The sequence below is a fragment of the Perna viridis genome, chromosome 6 (genome assembly GCF_037379345.1).
Source record: "Perna viridis isolate PV_CMFRI_1.1 ecotype Kerala chromosome 6, ASM3737934v1, whole genome shotgun sequence".
NCBI lineage: Eukaryota > Metazoa > Mollusca > Bivalvia > Mytilida > Mytilidae > Perna > Perna viridis.
Window position 1 is genome coordinate 8,447,042 of NC_142450.1, and position 15,885 is coordinate 8,462,926.

Consider the following 15,885-nt stretch of genomic DNA (forward strand, 5'->3'; position numbering starts at 1 on the left):
ATCATAAGTACAAGGTAGCCAAATCCTGTAAAGATAAAAAAAAGCTGCCTTCCCTATCCCTTGGTATATATCACCTAGCCACAAAGAAAGAATGATACACAGAGTGTCAGTATCTTAGTTGAACTCTCCTGTTCAAGTCCTAAAAATTGTGTGCAAAATCATTGTGGATTCATCACTGGGAAATATGTCTTACCATATGAAAAGCTGACAGCTAGAAAGCAGGAAGAACTTTAGTCTTCTAACTTTCTAAACACAATTATTGCACCCTGATACACAGAGTAGTGGACCACTCTGCATCATAAATACAAGGTATTTTTGGGTACGTGTATACATTTTCAATGTACAAAAATGGAGATTTCGAACCAACAAAGGACCATTTCCTTTTATGGTAATTGAGTGTTACTTATGGTTTCCATTTATGCAGACAAATTAGGTCATCATGAGAACACAAATCATTCTAGTTTTATTTAATGCTAATCTGGTGAGAAAATATTTGTCACACTTGTAACTAAACATACTATAGTTTTATAAATATAAACATTTTCAAAATGATAATTTTTGTGTCACATCTCCTTTAAACACTGAATAAATTTTCAATAGATTTAAACAAGTTGAATAAATTTTAGCGAAAAATTTAAGAACAATGTTTGATTTTATTTTCCCATTAAGGAGACAAGAAAATTCTTATCTTAGCTGTGGGAGATTTCAGTTTCACCCATAGGTTGATACAGAAAGTGTGCCTTCTCCTAAAATATGGCACTGTTAAATAAAGAGCTGTAGTCAACACTCATATCTTACAAATATATGTTTGAAAGTTCTTTTTAAAAGACATCCTTGGGAAAGATATGATAGATCTCTACCTCATTGGAGCTTCGTTTGGAGTCTCATTGGAGAACAATAGAACATTATTATCAGGTGACTAAGACTTCCTCATCACTCACACCTGTATTAGATTCTAGATTCTTTTTAATTTCTTTACCAGCTTTCTCTTTAAACAGAAATGTAGATTTCTGATTATCCACATCTTAACTTTCAAGACAAACATACATGTATGGTATAATTTACTGTTTTTTTTTGTTTTTTTGTTTTTTTCTTTAATACAATTTTTACTTTGTGTGTTTTGCAGGACAAATGTGAGCACTACTGGCCTGATGATGTCAATGAGCCAAAATGTTATGATGATCTGATGGTCAATGTAACCTCTATATCAAATATGGACAAGTACGACATCCATGTCATGGATTTATGTTTTGTAAGCTTTTACTTAAATGTTTTACTTTGGTTTTATGTGCAGTTCTTTTCTTTTTGCTGGAGTTAATGTTTTATGGTCATTTGGTTAAATATTGTCAAAAAGTATTAACTTGAACAGCTCTGTTTGGTTCAGAAATATTGTAATGATGTATTAGAGAGCTATTATAGTATATCTATGGTATTTTTTTAGGTACTTTTAAAGCATTTTTTTGCTTCATTGCAGTAATTATTTAAGTTGGTAACCAGTATTCTGTACATTGTGAAATTTTTGCAGCAGATTTATTTTCGCTATTTTTACAGTAAGAGCTGTAACATGAAATAAAACTGTCATGAATATTTTTTTTAAAGAGCATTATATTATAATTTAGGGGGAAGAATTTAAGACTGTGGAGAAGTAAATTGATCACAGAAACTGTGAAAAGAGAATGCAAAAATTTTCAGGTTTACAGCACTGTACCGGTAATTGATTTTGATATGGACTACGTTATTTTCATGATTAAAACCTGTTTTTATACGCCTGTCATTTTGATGGGACATATTATTGTCCATCTGTCTGTCAGTCGTCAGCATTTCATACAATAACTCATGCACAGCTCTTTTTTTCTAAATTTACAGAATTTCTGGAATTTTTTTTACAATTTTTTTCACAACTTTCAGGGTGATGAAAAGAGAGTGGTAAAACATTTCCACTTTTTAGAATGGCCAGATTTCTCAGCTAAAGTAGAAACGACAACACTGATAGATTTTATCTCTACAGTAAGATCTCATATCACACCTGATATCAAAGGTCCTACCATCACTCATTGTAGGTAAGTCGGTCAAATTGACCCAGTTATCAAAGTAGGTTACAGTGACTGAGATATCAAACATGTCATACATATTATGTAAGAAGGTCACAGTGATCTATATATGAGATCAAGAGAATGACATTGACGTTCCAAGACTATGGATTTTTTTTTAGGTTTGTAGCTATATTTATCTATGATTTATATAATAATGAACCTGCTTTCAAACTCCATAGGGAAAAAAATCTATATGATTCGGAATGTAATTTCAAGGGTCATTCTTACATAGCTAGTTTGTTGATAAGTATGCTACATTATAGGTAAGTAAGGTGCTTTAAAAAAATTTTTAAAATACTGTCTTATGATTTTTATACCCGAACTGTTATTGCTTAACTAGTCTCTAGGGGAAAGTTCCAAAATTCTTTATTTCAATTTTTTCATTTAGTATAATCACATTTCAACCAAAGGAATGTATTAAGGTAAATTAAACCACAGCACCTACTCAAATACTAATGGAACTTAGAACTTAGAATTCCTGGAAAAATGGAACTGTCATATGCCTTTTAATGAAAGGAAAATCAAGGGAACCAGGATTTGAACTGTAATCAAAAAGAAAATTTCAGGGATATTGGCTATAACAGTTGTGCAAAATTGGAAAGTAAAGCAAGACAATTATTTAAAAATCTTTTTCCTTGCAGTGCTGGGGTAGGAAGAACTGGTACCTTTATCACTGTAGATTTCCTGATGCAGTTTGTAAGAGACCATGACTTCTCCTCACAAGTTGACATCTTTGACTGGGTCCTCAACATGAGAGACCATAGGACAACTATGGTCCAAACAATGGTAGGTATCTTTGACTGGGTCCTCAACATGATGGTCCACAGGACAACCATGGTCCAGACAGTGGTAGGTATTTTCAGCTGGATCTTCAACACAAGAGACCTACATGGCATCCATTGTCCAGACATTGGTAGGTATCTTCAACTTGTCCTCTTCATGAAGGAACAAAGAACAACCATGGTCTATATGAAGATGGGAATGGTTTAGTAATTAATATCGTTATGTGTGATAGTCTGGCTTAATGCTAATAAATGTAATCTTGAGTTTACTGAAGTCACTTGAATTTGACCATAGTAAGATATGCCAAATTTAGGATTAAAGTCACCTACATCAAGTGCAAATTCCATATTTTTTTAACTTGATACTAGTTTTCAAAATGTATTGTGAATTGTGTTCTTTGGATAACTTAAACATTGACAGACAAAGATGAGATATTGGTTCCTGGATAATATTGGTAACTGATGGACAAATGATGTCAATAATGAAATCTTACTGTTGTCATGTTGTATTTTTTAAAACTGATGTTTTTCTATTCTTTTTTGGTTAAAACTATGAGTATTTGGTAATTTCATTGGTCTAATATGACAAAATTAAAATAAATTTATGAGGCAGTGTTAATATGAAAATACCTTAGTAATGGCAAAACATTATTAGGATACGTTATGTGTATGAATAAACACATATATTGAGTCTGTACAATTTTTGATGTGGGAAATCTGTTTTATGGATTAGACCCACCATGATATTGCATCTTGATTAACACATTTACAAATTTTGGAGAAAATATGACTTAATTTGGTTAAATATAACTAAAATTTCATTAAATACGTGTTGATTTTATTAATACATCATTCTTTTGTTGGTCAGACTAAAACATGTTTTTCATAATTTGTGAAATATATTTTTCTCTGTAATTGTAGACCCAGTATGCCTTCATACATGACTGCTTAGCAGATCTGGTTGAGAGGAAGAAACAGTCACTACAGACATCTAATGGAGACATTGAAATAGCTATAGATAATCCTGCTTTTGGTAAGTATATGACCAGGCTATGATCACCAGAAATGGTCATTGACATTAAAGTTTTGAAAGTATGATGATCATATTTATATTTCAGATGTTAGAAAGATTTGTCTGAATTTTGGTGTTAAAGGTTAAAGTATTATTGCTGTCATACCATCCTATCAGTTTCATAGAGTTAATCGAGTTTCACAGTCACCTGTCAACCTTTAATTATTTGCCATAGGACTTGCTTGCACATTATAGGGTACATAGGACTTGCTTGCACATTATAGGGTATTCAATAAAGACAGACTTATAGTGGAGGTCAGTAAAGGTACAAAATAAATTACATATAAAAAAGAATACTTGACAAAAGCTATGAATAATGAATTCAAGTTAACACTTGACACTCTCTCATATTTTTTAATGGTAACCCCACTCCTATCTGAAGTGCAACTCCTTTTAAACTGCTGGGAAAAGTTTGATGAAACATTATAGGAAGGTTAGGCATAAGTAGGTGTGTACATATAATGATAACTATTGTTTGATCCTTGCAAGGGGAAATAGTCCAACCTAGTTAGGGGTTTTATGTATTCCCAACTTCTCCTAAACTAACCCATGGATTTTGATAGAGTATTTATAAAGTGGTTTGGTATTTGGCACCTGCAAGGGGAAATAATCCAACATTCAATAAAAGGTTCAAGTTTCAAAGTACGTTTAGAGCTTGCTGACATTTTATCTAGTTCATTATGTAGAATACTTTTACAAGCAATTCATTAAATTTATAATACAATGTAATAAGTAATACGTTTCAATTTTATCAACTCATTTTATGGATCATTAAGATGAGAAACAAAAGTACACTTAATTTCTAGAATCAAACTTTATTTTAATTTAAAAACAACACAATATCATGTTAATGAGTTTCTTGATTTACATAAATTAATTATGAATATTGGACATTTCAGAACCAGATGATCTGTATGAGAATACCAAGTTAGGAGTTGATCCTAAAACAGAGTTATGATGATCTGATGTAACTGTATAGAAACCCATTTATAAAGATGTCATCTTTTTAATGTTAATATCATATAACAATGTCTTATATCCAAGGTCAAAGATTCAATCTTTATAAACAAATGTCATGTCATTCAAGTACTTTTTATCTGGTAAGTTTTGTGGCACAGTTTTTACCATTTTTGTAGTAAGGTATAAAAAATGTGTATTTTATTTTTGCTGAATCTATTTTTTTGCAGTCTGTATCAGTATTTGGGTATTTTGTTGAATCTCAAGCTTCTTAAGGTAAAAACAAATTTTTGCTGACTCCAACCACATACTTCTGCAAAATTTAGACTCCCACAAGAACTTCCACAGTATAAGATTCATCAGAGGGACCTTAAAATTTAGACTCCCACAAGAACTTCCACAGTATAAGATTCATCAGAGGGACCTTAAAATTTAGACAATAGATGTTCTTTTGTATCTTTCAATGATGCCTGCATTTAATACCAATATTTTTTTGTTTTATGGAGAGTAAGTAATTAACAGTATGGAGAATGACAAAATAATTTATAATTGATTTGAAAATGTGTCATGTGTTTCAGTACTGTTAGAATAAATTTGTCGCATGTGATTTTAAAAGATTTTTCAGAAGAAGAAAGTACCAAAATGGAAATATAAAAAAAAATGATCCAACGTTTTTGTTTGAAGTAAATGCTATATTAAAAAGCAGTGGTTTTGAAGGAAAACAAAATAGAAAGCATTTGTGCAATACCAAAGCTTGTACATGTTTTGTCATTATATGTATTATGTATAATATGTGCTAGATGGCCAGGTTAGAACCTTTCCATCCATATATTATAAATATATACTATCTCTCTTGTATGTGTGTATATTTCTTTACAGTAAGTTTTATTTATTCTATGAGGTATTATATGGATGGTTATAAAAGTCCTACTGTAACCAATGTTCATTTCTGTATGTGTTCTAAATACTGGTTAATTTTAATTGGGTTAAGTTTCCTGATCATTTGGTAACATCAAGAATTTAATTTTAGCAGATTTTTTATTTTTATATTTCTTAGATAATAGGATGAAAAATGTGGTCTTCATAATGTTGGATTATTTTTCTTTTGTGAATTAGAAAGTTAGAAACTCATGAATTTTTTTTAGTTTGAAAAAAAGTTTGTTTTTTTTTCTGACATCAGTTTATACAGTTTGTTTGTCTGTTAATGAATTGCTTTTTGACCTTATATGGTATGATGTTTTATAAGTGGCCATTATTTGAAGACCAAACCTGGTGAGGGAAATTTCTTACCATGACTTGAAAGCCAATTTTTAGACTGAATGAGTTTTTTTTTTTAACTCTGTTAATTAGAGTTGTTGCTTTTTTATCACATTCTCCATTTCAACAGTCCTCTATATCTGCACACAATGTATTATAATATCATTACATGGTGCATGCAGGGTCAGTGCACATCTGGAGTGCATGTCTAATTAATAATTGAAGAATCAGAGCAATGAAGATATATTTGAGTATGGACTATAGAAGCTACCACTCCTATAAATTAACCTCCTCATAATAGTTGTCCTTCTAATACAACTTAATCATCATTAATGTATCAGTTAGATATAAGATACCCTGAATCTTGATACAATGATAAGAAATGTTGTCAATTGTATGTGTTTTTTGTGTGGAAAATACAAGGAAATAATTAAAAACAAATCAACCCATTAAAAAGTCCACATAGTTACACCTGTATGTAGGTATTCAGAAGATTACAAATTGACAAATTTATACAACCACTACAAATGTTGTAGGTGATACAAATCTCACATATTACTACTCAGTCATTTGTACAAAATTCCTCTAATCTGCTGTTGTTGCTATTGTTGTAATCAGCAAACTAATCTGATCCTGAAATTTAGCAAAAGACATGTATTGTATAGAGAACTCATTGACTACAAAAACTACATTCCTTTGCAAAAGATGAAGTAATGTATGGCAAGCCAAAGGGGACAAAAATCAATATTTTATAATATTAGAAAATGCATTTGTAATAGTACAAAATAATTTTTTCAATATTATAAAAGATTTTTCAATATTATAAATTCATTTTGTAATATTAAAAATTCATTTTGTAATATTAGAAAATCATTTTTTAATATTAGAAAATACTTATTTTTGTCCACTTTGGCTTGCCATAGTAATGTGATGAATAGGGTACACCACTTCTACTGGTATAGCTTATATTATATATCCCCACTTAACATATGAGCGGTATATTGGATCACCTTGTCCATCTGTCTGTTATGCTGTCCACCCTATTTCGTCGCAGTTATCTTGGCTTCCAACTAATGCATTTTTTTCTAATTATATAGGCATGATATACATTGTAAGGGATTTTGGGTGCTCTCCGTTATTAACTGTCTATTTCTTGGGACTTTGTCATTTTTGACTTAATGAACTGATTAAGACAAATTTCATCAAATAAATCTCGGTTTGCATTTTATGAATTGATGTCAAATTTAGTGTATGGCTTTGTAAAGAAGGGGCATACATTGTAAATGATTTCAGAGTGCTGTCAAATATCAACTGCCTGTACGAGTAAGGGTATACTGAGCGCAACAACAGGTGTAACTCAAGACAAACATTTTGTTGTGTAAATGGATGTCAACCTCAAGTAACAGTTGGTTACTTGTTTCTGTGAGGCGAAATATTGGTGCATAATAAAGGTGCTTCAAAATTTGCCAAATTTGTTACTGTATTTTTATATTGTTCATGTTGATGCATTATGATGTTATGACAAAATTTTCATAATTATTTTTATGTTCACTGTGTGTTTTGTTTTTAATGATTAATGTTGATTTTTTTTCCTGAATTATCTTGTTTATTTTCATCTACTCCGAAATGTCACTTCAGAAATTATTAATGCATAAATTTTCTCCCAAATGCAAAAAAAGTTTAGAGGTATATAGGATAGCCCTGTCATTCATTCAATTCATCTTCTATATCTTGTCCTTGTCTGCCTTATCTGACTGACAAATATTGAACCTTTATATGAGGACTAGGCAGGTATTGTATGTATGTGTTTGTGACTAAATGAAGGTAATTGTAGTCTGCCAAAGATAATCCAAGCTTCTCTTTCCAAGTCCAAGATGGGTTGAAGAACTCTTGTTAAATTCATGGGCTCAGTATTTCTTAAATTCAGGAATCAATTTTTATAGCTAATATTGATAGTAAAATACTTCTCCTTCAATTAACATTTAAAAAAAAGTACTTCTTGAATTACAATAATATTCTTGTAAACAATTAAAAATGCATACTGAAATTACATTTATAAACTCTAATGGTAAATACACAATGTATTAATATTATTTTCCTTTGGGTTTTTGTTTTTGAGAACAATTATACTTTATACAGTGGTATTAGCACTATAGAGATTTAGTTGTTGATCCTGCCATACAGTGATCTTAACTAAAACATTTTCCTCACATCAAAATGAAGATGACTAAATTGGATTACTGTTTCACATTTGTTTTTATGAATCCTATAATCTGCTGATCACACATAGATGTATAGAAACACAGATGTATTTTCCATATTAGTGTTAACTCATTCTGCTACAAGTTTGGTTTCTAAAAGAATGACTTCGTACAGAAATTGTAAAATGTTTGTCATATTGATTGTTATTGTGTACAGCTTTATAGAGAACTTGTTGATCTTGAATAGTTTATATTTAAATACATTTTAATCTTTACAAAGTTATTTTGTGTATATTAGGTTGCCATTAATATTTTATGAATATATTTTATGCTAAGTCTTATTTAGTTATTCTAATCTATGTATCGTAATTGTTAAGTACTCAGAAAAAATCACATAGTTGTGTTCCTTTCTTCAGGATAATGCTACAACAGAAATCTGATATCATACATTTCACAATTATAACTCATGTCCGGTCATCCCAACCTTATCTGGCTAGTGTTGCCTATGGCATTGATAGCGGAAACTCTGTGAAGATCACAATGAAATTGATTTACTTACAGATATTAGATACATGTATGATGACCCTAGTGTAAGACGGTGCCTCGGAGTCGGAAATATTTTTTTTCTAAGAAATATAATTTAAAAAAAATGTTAGACCCAATATTTATGAATATCGATATTTTCATAGTAAGTCAATACATTTTGTAATTCTATTATTCTGCATAATTTTATTTTGATGTAGCTAAAAACGTTTAATTAAAGAAGCCAGTATAATTGGATTTATTAATCTTTAATATGAAATTGAATGGTAGATTGATTCTCTTAACGCAACTCATTTTAAAACCGAATGACGAATTTTGATAGAACTTAATAGGAAGATACTATAACATACGCAGGTATACATGTGCATACAGGAATATAACAAGTCTGGTCCTGCGGCGAAATATTATCCAACTAAAGGATAGTCTTGACAATGGATTTTTATCATATGTTTATGAAACTGGTATTCATTAAAGATGTTGTGGAAAAGGCAATACAAAACATCCCACGTGATGAAAATAATACTTTTAGTTTAAGTGGAGTGGGTTAGTGGGATGTATTTATAGCTTACTTAGTGCTATCTTTTGCACAGGCGCGGATTAAGGTCACCAGAAGTTATATGCATACGAATTTATCTAGGCCGGCTTTTTGTCTTGCAAGACAATAAATGTATCGATACCTATTTCATTATTTAATGCATTTTATATATGGATATCAAATAAAATTATACAGGAAAAGTAAAATTTAGTAAAAATAATTTAAAGTTAAGGCATATTTCAACAGAAAGAAATATTTACGAAAATGACAGCTACTGCAGCTTTAACTCCGCTAATCCGAATTTCCTCTGACCCTGCAATCCTCCTCTTTTTTATTTTGATATTGATATGTCGGGTTGGGGTCAGAACGATGTGCCATACAAAAAGTTGGAGATTCAACGGTACCGCGGAGTACCGCCCTTCAACCGCTTGTATCGACTTTCAAAGTTGAAATTGTGCATGTCACACCTACCTAGTTCGATATCGGAATCATTTTTCTGTATGCTGATACAAAATTTGCTACAAAAATCACATCTTTTATTGAAGTTATGATCATTTTCCACGAGAGACCCTGTTTTGTTGACATTTTGAACTGTAATAGCGAGCACCCGCGGCTCTATTATCGTCACACATGGCCAAAATAGCCCATTAGAATAATTTTTACAAAAAAGCAATATGACCAGGCCACAGATTAACACCATTCCCAAGAAATGCACTATCGATATTCCTATGCTATCATCTAAACAAAGTTTCATTTTTATTTGTCATCCATTTCCGGGTTTTACGAGGCGGTAACCATACTAAAAATACACGATACAGTGAGTGATACATCAGGATGTTTCGGGGGTTATATGCTACTTTTTGTACAACGTTTAGCCAGAAAGCGTGTGGCAAATGATAGATTGGAGCCCCTTTCTCTATATACTAGTAAGTTTCTTGATCGGATGCAATGCCCTCTGTTTTGTACATATTTGGATCCTCTAGGATCTATATGAAATACTTGAAATGATCTTCAGCATTCTTCTTTATATTTTATTTCTATGATCGATGAATATCTATAGCCTCGTAGGGTTTTCATTTCTAGGAAATTCGGACTATAACTCCGCCAACCCTTGCTAGACCTTGTATTAAGGTCAGGCGATTCTTGGGCGTGTCTATTGAACTATCGGTTCTGGAGTTATTGCATCATATTTCAATTATTTATTGTGCCTTAAATGAGCGCTGAAATTGTTCAAACCTTTTTCTTGTATTGTATGTGTTATGCAAATTACCATACAGTTTACAAAGTTGAGTTATCTTGTATTGTTTTGGATCTATTGAAATTTTAGTTTCATGAATGGGGAAATATTTCTACAACAGATACACAAATAATTTTTACACATAATAAAAGTCATTCATTTGACAAAATGCCAAAGATCATAGAAAATCTTTAATCAATAATAGAAGTCATTTTAATATTTTTTTCAATAATTTTAGTCACTGCATTTGACATAATCCGCAACTGAGGTTGATTAGTAGCCATGGACGAAGTCACGAACGGACATACGGACGGCTACTAAATAAAATACTGTAATAGCCATAAATACATTTTCATTCATTCAAAAAAGCTTCAAAAGATATCAAATGAAGACCTAAGAGAAATTATCTTTGAAGTGTGCATCTTGTTATATTTGCTAGGTGTGAACTGTGAGGGGGTTCCTGGTGTAAAGAAACAATTTCAAATGAAATCAACTCCATTTAATCTGGAAAAATCTAAAGGCCGTCAGCATAATATAAGACCATATAATATCTTAGTATGTCAACAGCTGAAAATTAAAATTTCGGTATTAAATTTTACACAGGTCGCTCTTTTGAAGCTTTTATGGTAGGTTTATTCAATGACGCTCCAGTATTCAATCCGGTTGCTATCCAAATTCCACTAGTCTTGAGAGATCCGAATGGAAAGTCTAAACTAAAAAAAAAACATCATCACTAGGAATACTCAGTCAATTGTTTATAATCGATCTTGGGTTCTGCTTACAGAACCATGGTTAGACCCACACTTGAATATGCAGCCACACTTAGGGATCCTTATTATTATTGGGCTGTATTACATCAATGGGAAAGGAGCTAGATTGGGAAAACTAGAAGAACGCCGAGTAAGATCCATGCTAGTCATGATGGATAAAATCAATCACGACATATATATATATATAACGTCTCAGAATGTGACGACTCTATTTGCTACACTGCTCCATCGGATCAAATTGATACAGGGAAGATAACGTAAACTTATAGAAGGGTCTGAAAAACTCCCAACGATGTTAGAACTGTCAAATTTGCGATGCAAATTTTTGGTCGTTCCCTCCGCGGGACTCGAACTCGTATCGCTGTGACATCTATGGCAACACCTATATGCTTTAACGTCAATTTTAAAAACAATAAAAAGTATTGAAAAGTTACAATACTAGATTAAATTGATACGACTGTGGGTGTAATGAATAAAAAAATACAATTTTAGCGAATCTGATGAATAATGAAAGAAATATTGAAAAGAAAACAGAAAGAAAGCCCCCTCCCCACTTGCGCGCACTCCTGTCTGTTCATATGCAATGATGTCCTGGTGAAATCGGGATCAGCGTGTTTGCATCAAACTATTTTGAAATGTGGAGACACGCGCTTGCACACTCGCTTGTGAAATATTGTAAAATCAACGTATTTCATGATCGTCTTAATTACCTCTTGACAATTATTTTAGCTATAAGATATAAGCTATACAAATATTGCAAAAATATTTTTTTTATTTTTTTTTCAAAATCGGACCAAAAAAAAAAGATTTATTCTGGTGTGGCCTTTTTGACCTCTGATAACTCGAAAACCGTAAGAGATATCCGAAATCTGATTGAAAAATGCAGGCAGGATTTTTAATGAAGAATCCAATGAAGAATCCAATGAAATAAAAAAATTCAAAAAACGAAGTTATGAAAATGTTTTTAGGCGTTGCCCAACTTTGACCCCTTTTAACTTGAAAACGGTCCAAAACACATAAAAGCTGCTGTACATTTGTTTACCTGAATTAAATAAAGAACACATTAAAAATAGAATAATTAAAATCGAAAAAAAAAACCAATCTATATGGGTTTTAATAAAACACGTATTTTTACCCTTCTTGGCGCCTTTTTTCTAAAACTGCAGGGGCAACAAAGTCCAAATTAAATAGGAATCTTCTTAGTTGTTGGTAAAATCATATCAACATTTCAGAAGAATTCGTCAACCACAACTACAGTTATCGCACGGGAACGAATTGTCCCCAGACCACGACGACGACGCAGACGACGACGTCGCCGCCGACCACGACGACTGCGCTATAACATTACACGACCGCAAGTTTTTTTCGTATTATAATAAAAACGGGAGATTTCGCTCTCAATTTTTTTTCATAGAGGGAGCTTTGCCAAGGTTTTGTTTTCTCGAAATGTTTATCAACGATTAATATTTAGTAACAGACCTTAGAATTCCGAAACGAGTACATGTATTCGGAAATATCAACATACATCTACATTAGAGATATAAAACCAAATAGGAAAGAAATAAATTCACTTTATACGCTTCCACAATTTGATTTCGGGGGGTGGGGGTGTTACTGACTTTTTTGCTTGTAGATTTGTTGGCTTTCTGTTTTATTGAGGGTGCTTTACTTTTTTTTAGCGCATCACGAAATTTGTTTTCACAATTCCTAACATTCTTTCTCATAGGATAAAATTTCCTTCAAATCATTTTTAAATGGTTGATGCCAAACTATTTACCATATCAAAATGTAATCTGATCATTTCAATTAACCAAAACGTACGAAAAATTAATATCGAATCGGATAATTAAATAATAAAACATGTCGTGTGTGTTATTTTGTGTAAAAAATTAAATAAGCACACTCCTTTTTACATGTAACAATTATAGAACGATGTACGTCGCAATACACAAACGACGTCGATTTTTTGCCGATTTTGACGTTACCAAATATGACACCAACACCGTACGCTACGTCTAAACCATCGCCGACTTCGAATCACAAAATCAAACAAATCCGGAAAACAAAGGAAGTCGTCGAAGACAAGACTATACACAAGACAAGACAGAAACTTATCCAATATTGTAACCAGTTGCGTTCACTTATTTAATGAAAGTCACTTACAATGCTGTACATTGCATGTCAGACTTCATAGAAATCCAATCCAAACCCCATTGTGCTTTTTGTTGTCAAACACCAACCGATAAATATTGACAAAATATCTATGTAATAGTTATGTTCAACTTATTAAATTTTCATTTGACTTAAATAAATATTCACAACAGGCCATAACAAAGCTGCCCATTGTCAATATGTCAATTTGAATTTTCAAAAACAAATTTTCTCATCATGTCTGTTAAAAGAAGAAAGACTTTAATCAATATCGGTATCAGTTTTAATTGATATTATGACATTCTTTCAAATAATCGTCTGTACGTGTCAATAACACTTACAGCCTGAAAAGCCGGTCTCCACAGTGGGAAATGATAATTCGAGAAAGTTTAGTAACATTTAGTTAGATGTAGAAGTGACCATTAACTTTGCATGTATCAAGTGATGAAGTAGATACCTTAAGTATCGTATTTTATTTATTAGTATAAATAAAACCCCTTATTCAACTGACCAGTTCAGCTGATTTGACATGAATTTTTAATACTTAATCTATGTCATCTATAATCTATCTTAATTTATTATAACAAACACACACACGCACACATACTTGTGCATGATCAAGCACTAGTTGAGGGCACCTGTGAGAAATACTTGTTTAACTGTCAGGAGCAATTGTGTGCATGGGTAGCTAAACAAATACATTCATGGGATAAGTAGTATTCCAGTTATTTCTGGATTCGGTGTTGCTCATTTGCTTTTGGGTTTCACTTCTTTAGGTTTCTGTATGTTCTTCTGATTCCCTTACAACTGAAATTTCCCATAACTTTACATAGCTGCATAGGTCTTTGTCGTATGGGGTACTACAATTCTTTATCTGAGTACATAATTTACAGTATACGATACGAGAAGGACCAATTTAGCCATAGTGAAATACAAAGTCCGTCAAACGTACCATTTAAACATAGGTTTAATTTCGAAATTCACATTAATTTTATGTATTCAAGATTGTAATCTTTCTATATATGTTGTTTTAAAGAACAATATTAGTAATGCAAATAAAAATCCCGATAATTCTTTGATTCATAAGATTCTAATTAATTCGATTATTTTTTTGATTTATCGAATACTCAAATTTGTAATGACAGATTCCATAATATTTACGTATAAATATTTAAGTTCGACCAGCTAATATTTCATTGTATTTTGTATTTCAAACCCATGTTGAAACTTGGTGAAATTAAAATTAAATTTCTCTTATTATACAAAAATAAGTCTGCTCGGTATAAACGTCCTCCCCATTTCACTTATAATTTAGAGATAAGATTTCTTAAACAAGTAAACGTCTTTGTTAAACAATAATACCCTAGTGATAGGAAAAAGTTGTAAGCCAATGAGAGATGTTGGACAAATTATATCTAAACAAATAGTTTGATTATTCATCATCACAATCCTGGGTCTGTGGTATAAAGTGTTGAGAGATTGTTCAAAGGAGAATTTTTTGTATTTCAGCAATAAAAAGTTTCACGAGTACCCTTTTAAGTTCTTTGAACAAAAGATAATCGTAAATGTTCAAAAATATTATCTGATATTTCAACTCCAAATCATTTAAAATTTGCGTGAAACTTGTAATAGTTAAAATGGTGAAACAAACATGTTGCAGTAATGTCTTATGTGTATGTCTAGACAACAAATGTTAATCAAACTACGTGTAACAAGAAACTAGAACAAATAACAGCTAGTTTTACACTGATCAGTTGGTTTGAACGCTGTATAACTACTAGGCGTAACATGGGATGGTCTGTGCGGTTTAAAAGTACAATGAACGATTAAGGAAAATAAATGATTTCCATTTGAAAATATTATTGATAATCAAACAGACCTGCACCCAGACACGTCTATCTCCACACCGGTATATGTAGTAGCTCAAAGTGGGAAAGAGTAACTTAAAGTGTATGACAATGAAATAAATGAAACATTTTTTTTGGCTTTCCTTTCTCAATATTGACGAACACAACATAAACTGGGAACTTATAATTTTCGACACAGTCATGCAAAACTACATGTGTATGCTTTTCTAACAAAAAGAAACTATTACAGCTTTCGTAAGCACTGAAACGAGCTTGAGACCAGTGGTGTTCATCTAGATGATATAAAGGATACTACTGCTATGAAAATCTAATTGTTCAAGTATACCTGTCTGGTAACCATTTAATAAATCAAATATATTTAACATGTGCTGTTTGTATTAAAGTGTTCTCTATCCGAGGAGGTCCATTTTGATTAAACA

The 15,885-nt window shown here is 31.7% G+C and overlaps 1 protein-coding gene across 3 annotated transcripts in view; it reads left to right on the top strand.

Annotated features, from left to right (window-relative positions):
• Nucleotides 1-8,703, top strand: part of LOC148613516 (tyrosine-protein phosphatase 10D-like) — an 82,402-nt gene extending 73,699 nt beyond the window's left edge. For all 3 annotated transcript variants that reach the window (XM_088586856.1, XM_088586855.1, XM_088586857.1), the window contains 5 exons: nt 1,127-1,252; nt 1,909-2,060; nt 2,735-2,879; nt 3,797-3,908; nt 4,847-8,703. In XM_088586856.1, coding sequence (XP_088442982.1) covers nt 1,127-1,252; nt 1,909-2,060; nt 2,735-2,879; nt 3,797-3,908; nt 4,847-4,905 — 594 coding nt within the window. In that variant the 3' untranslated portion in view covers nt 4,906-8,703. The remainder of the gene's footprint in view (nt 1-1,126; nt 1,253-1,908; nt 2,061-2,734; nt 2,880-3,796; nt 3,909-4,846) is intronic.
• Nucleotides 8,704-15,885: the final 7,182 nt, after the last annotated feature.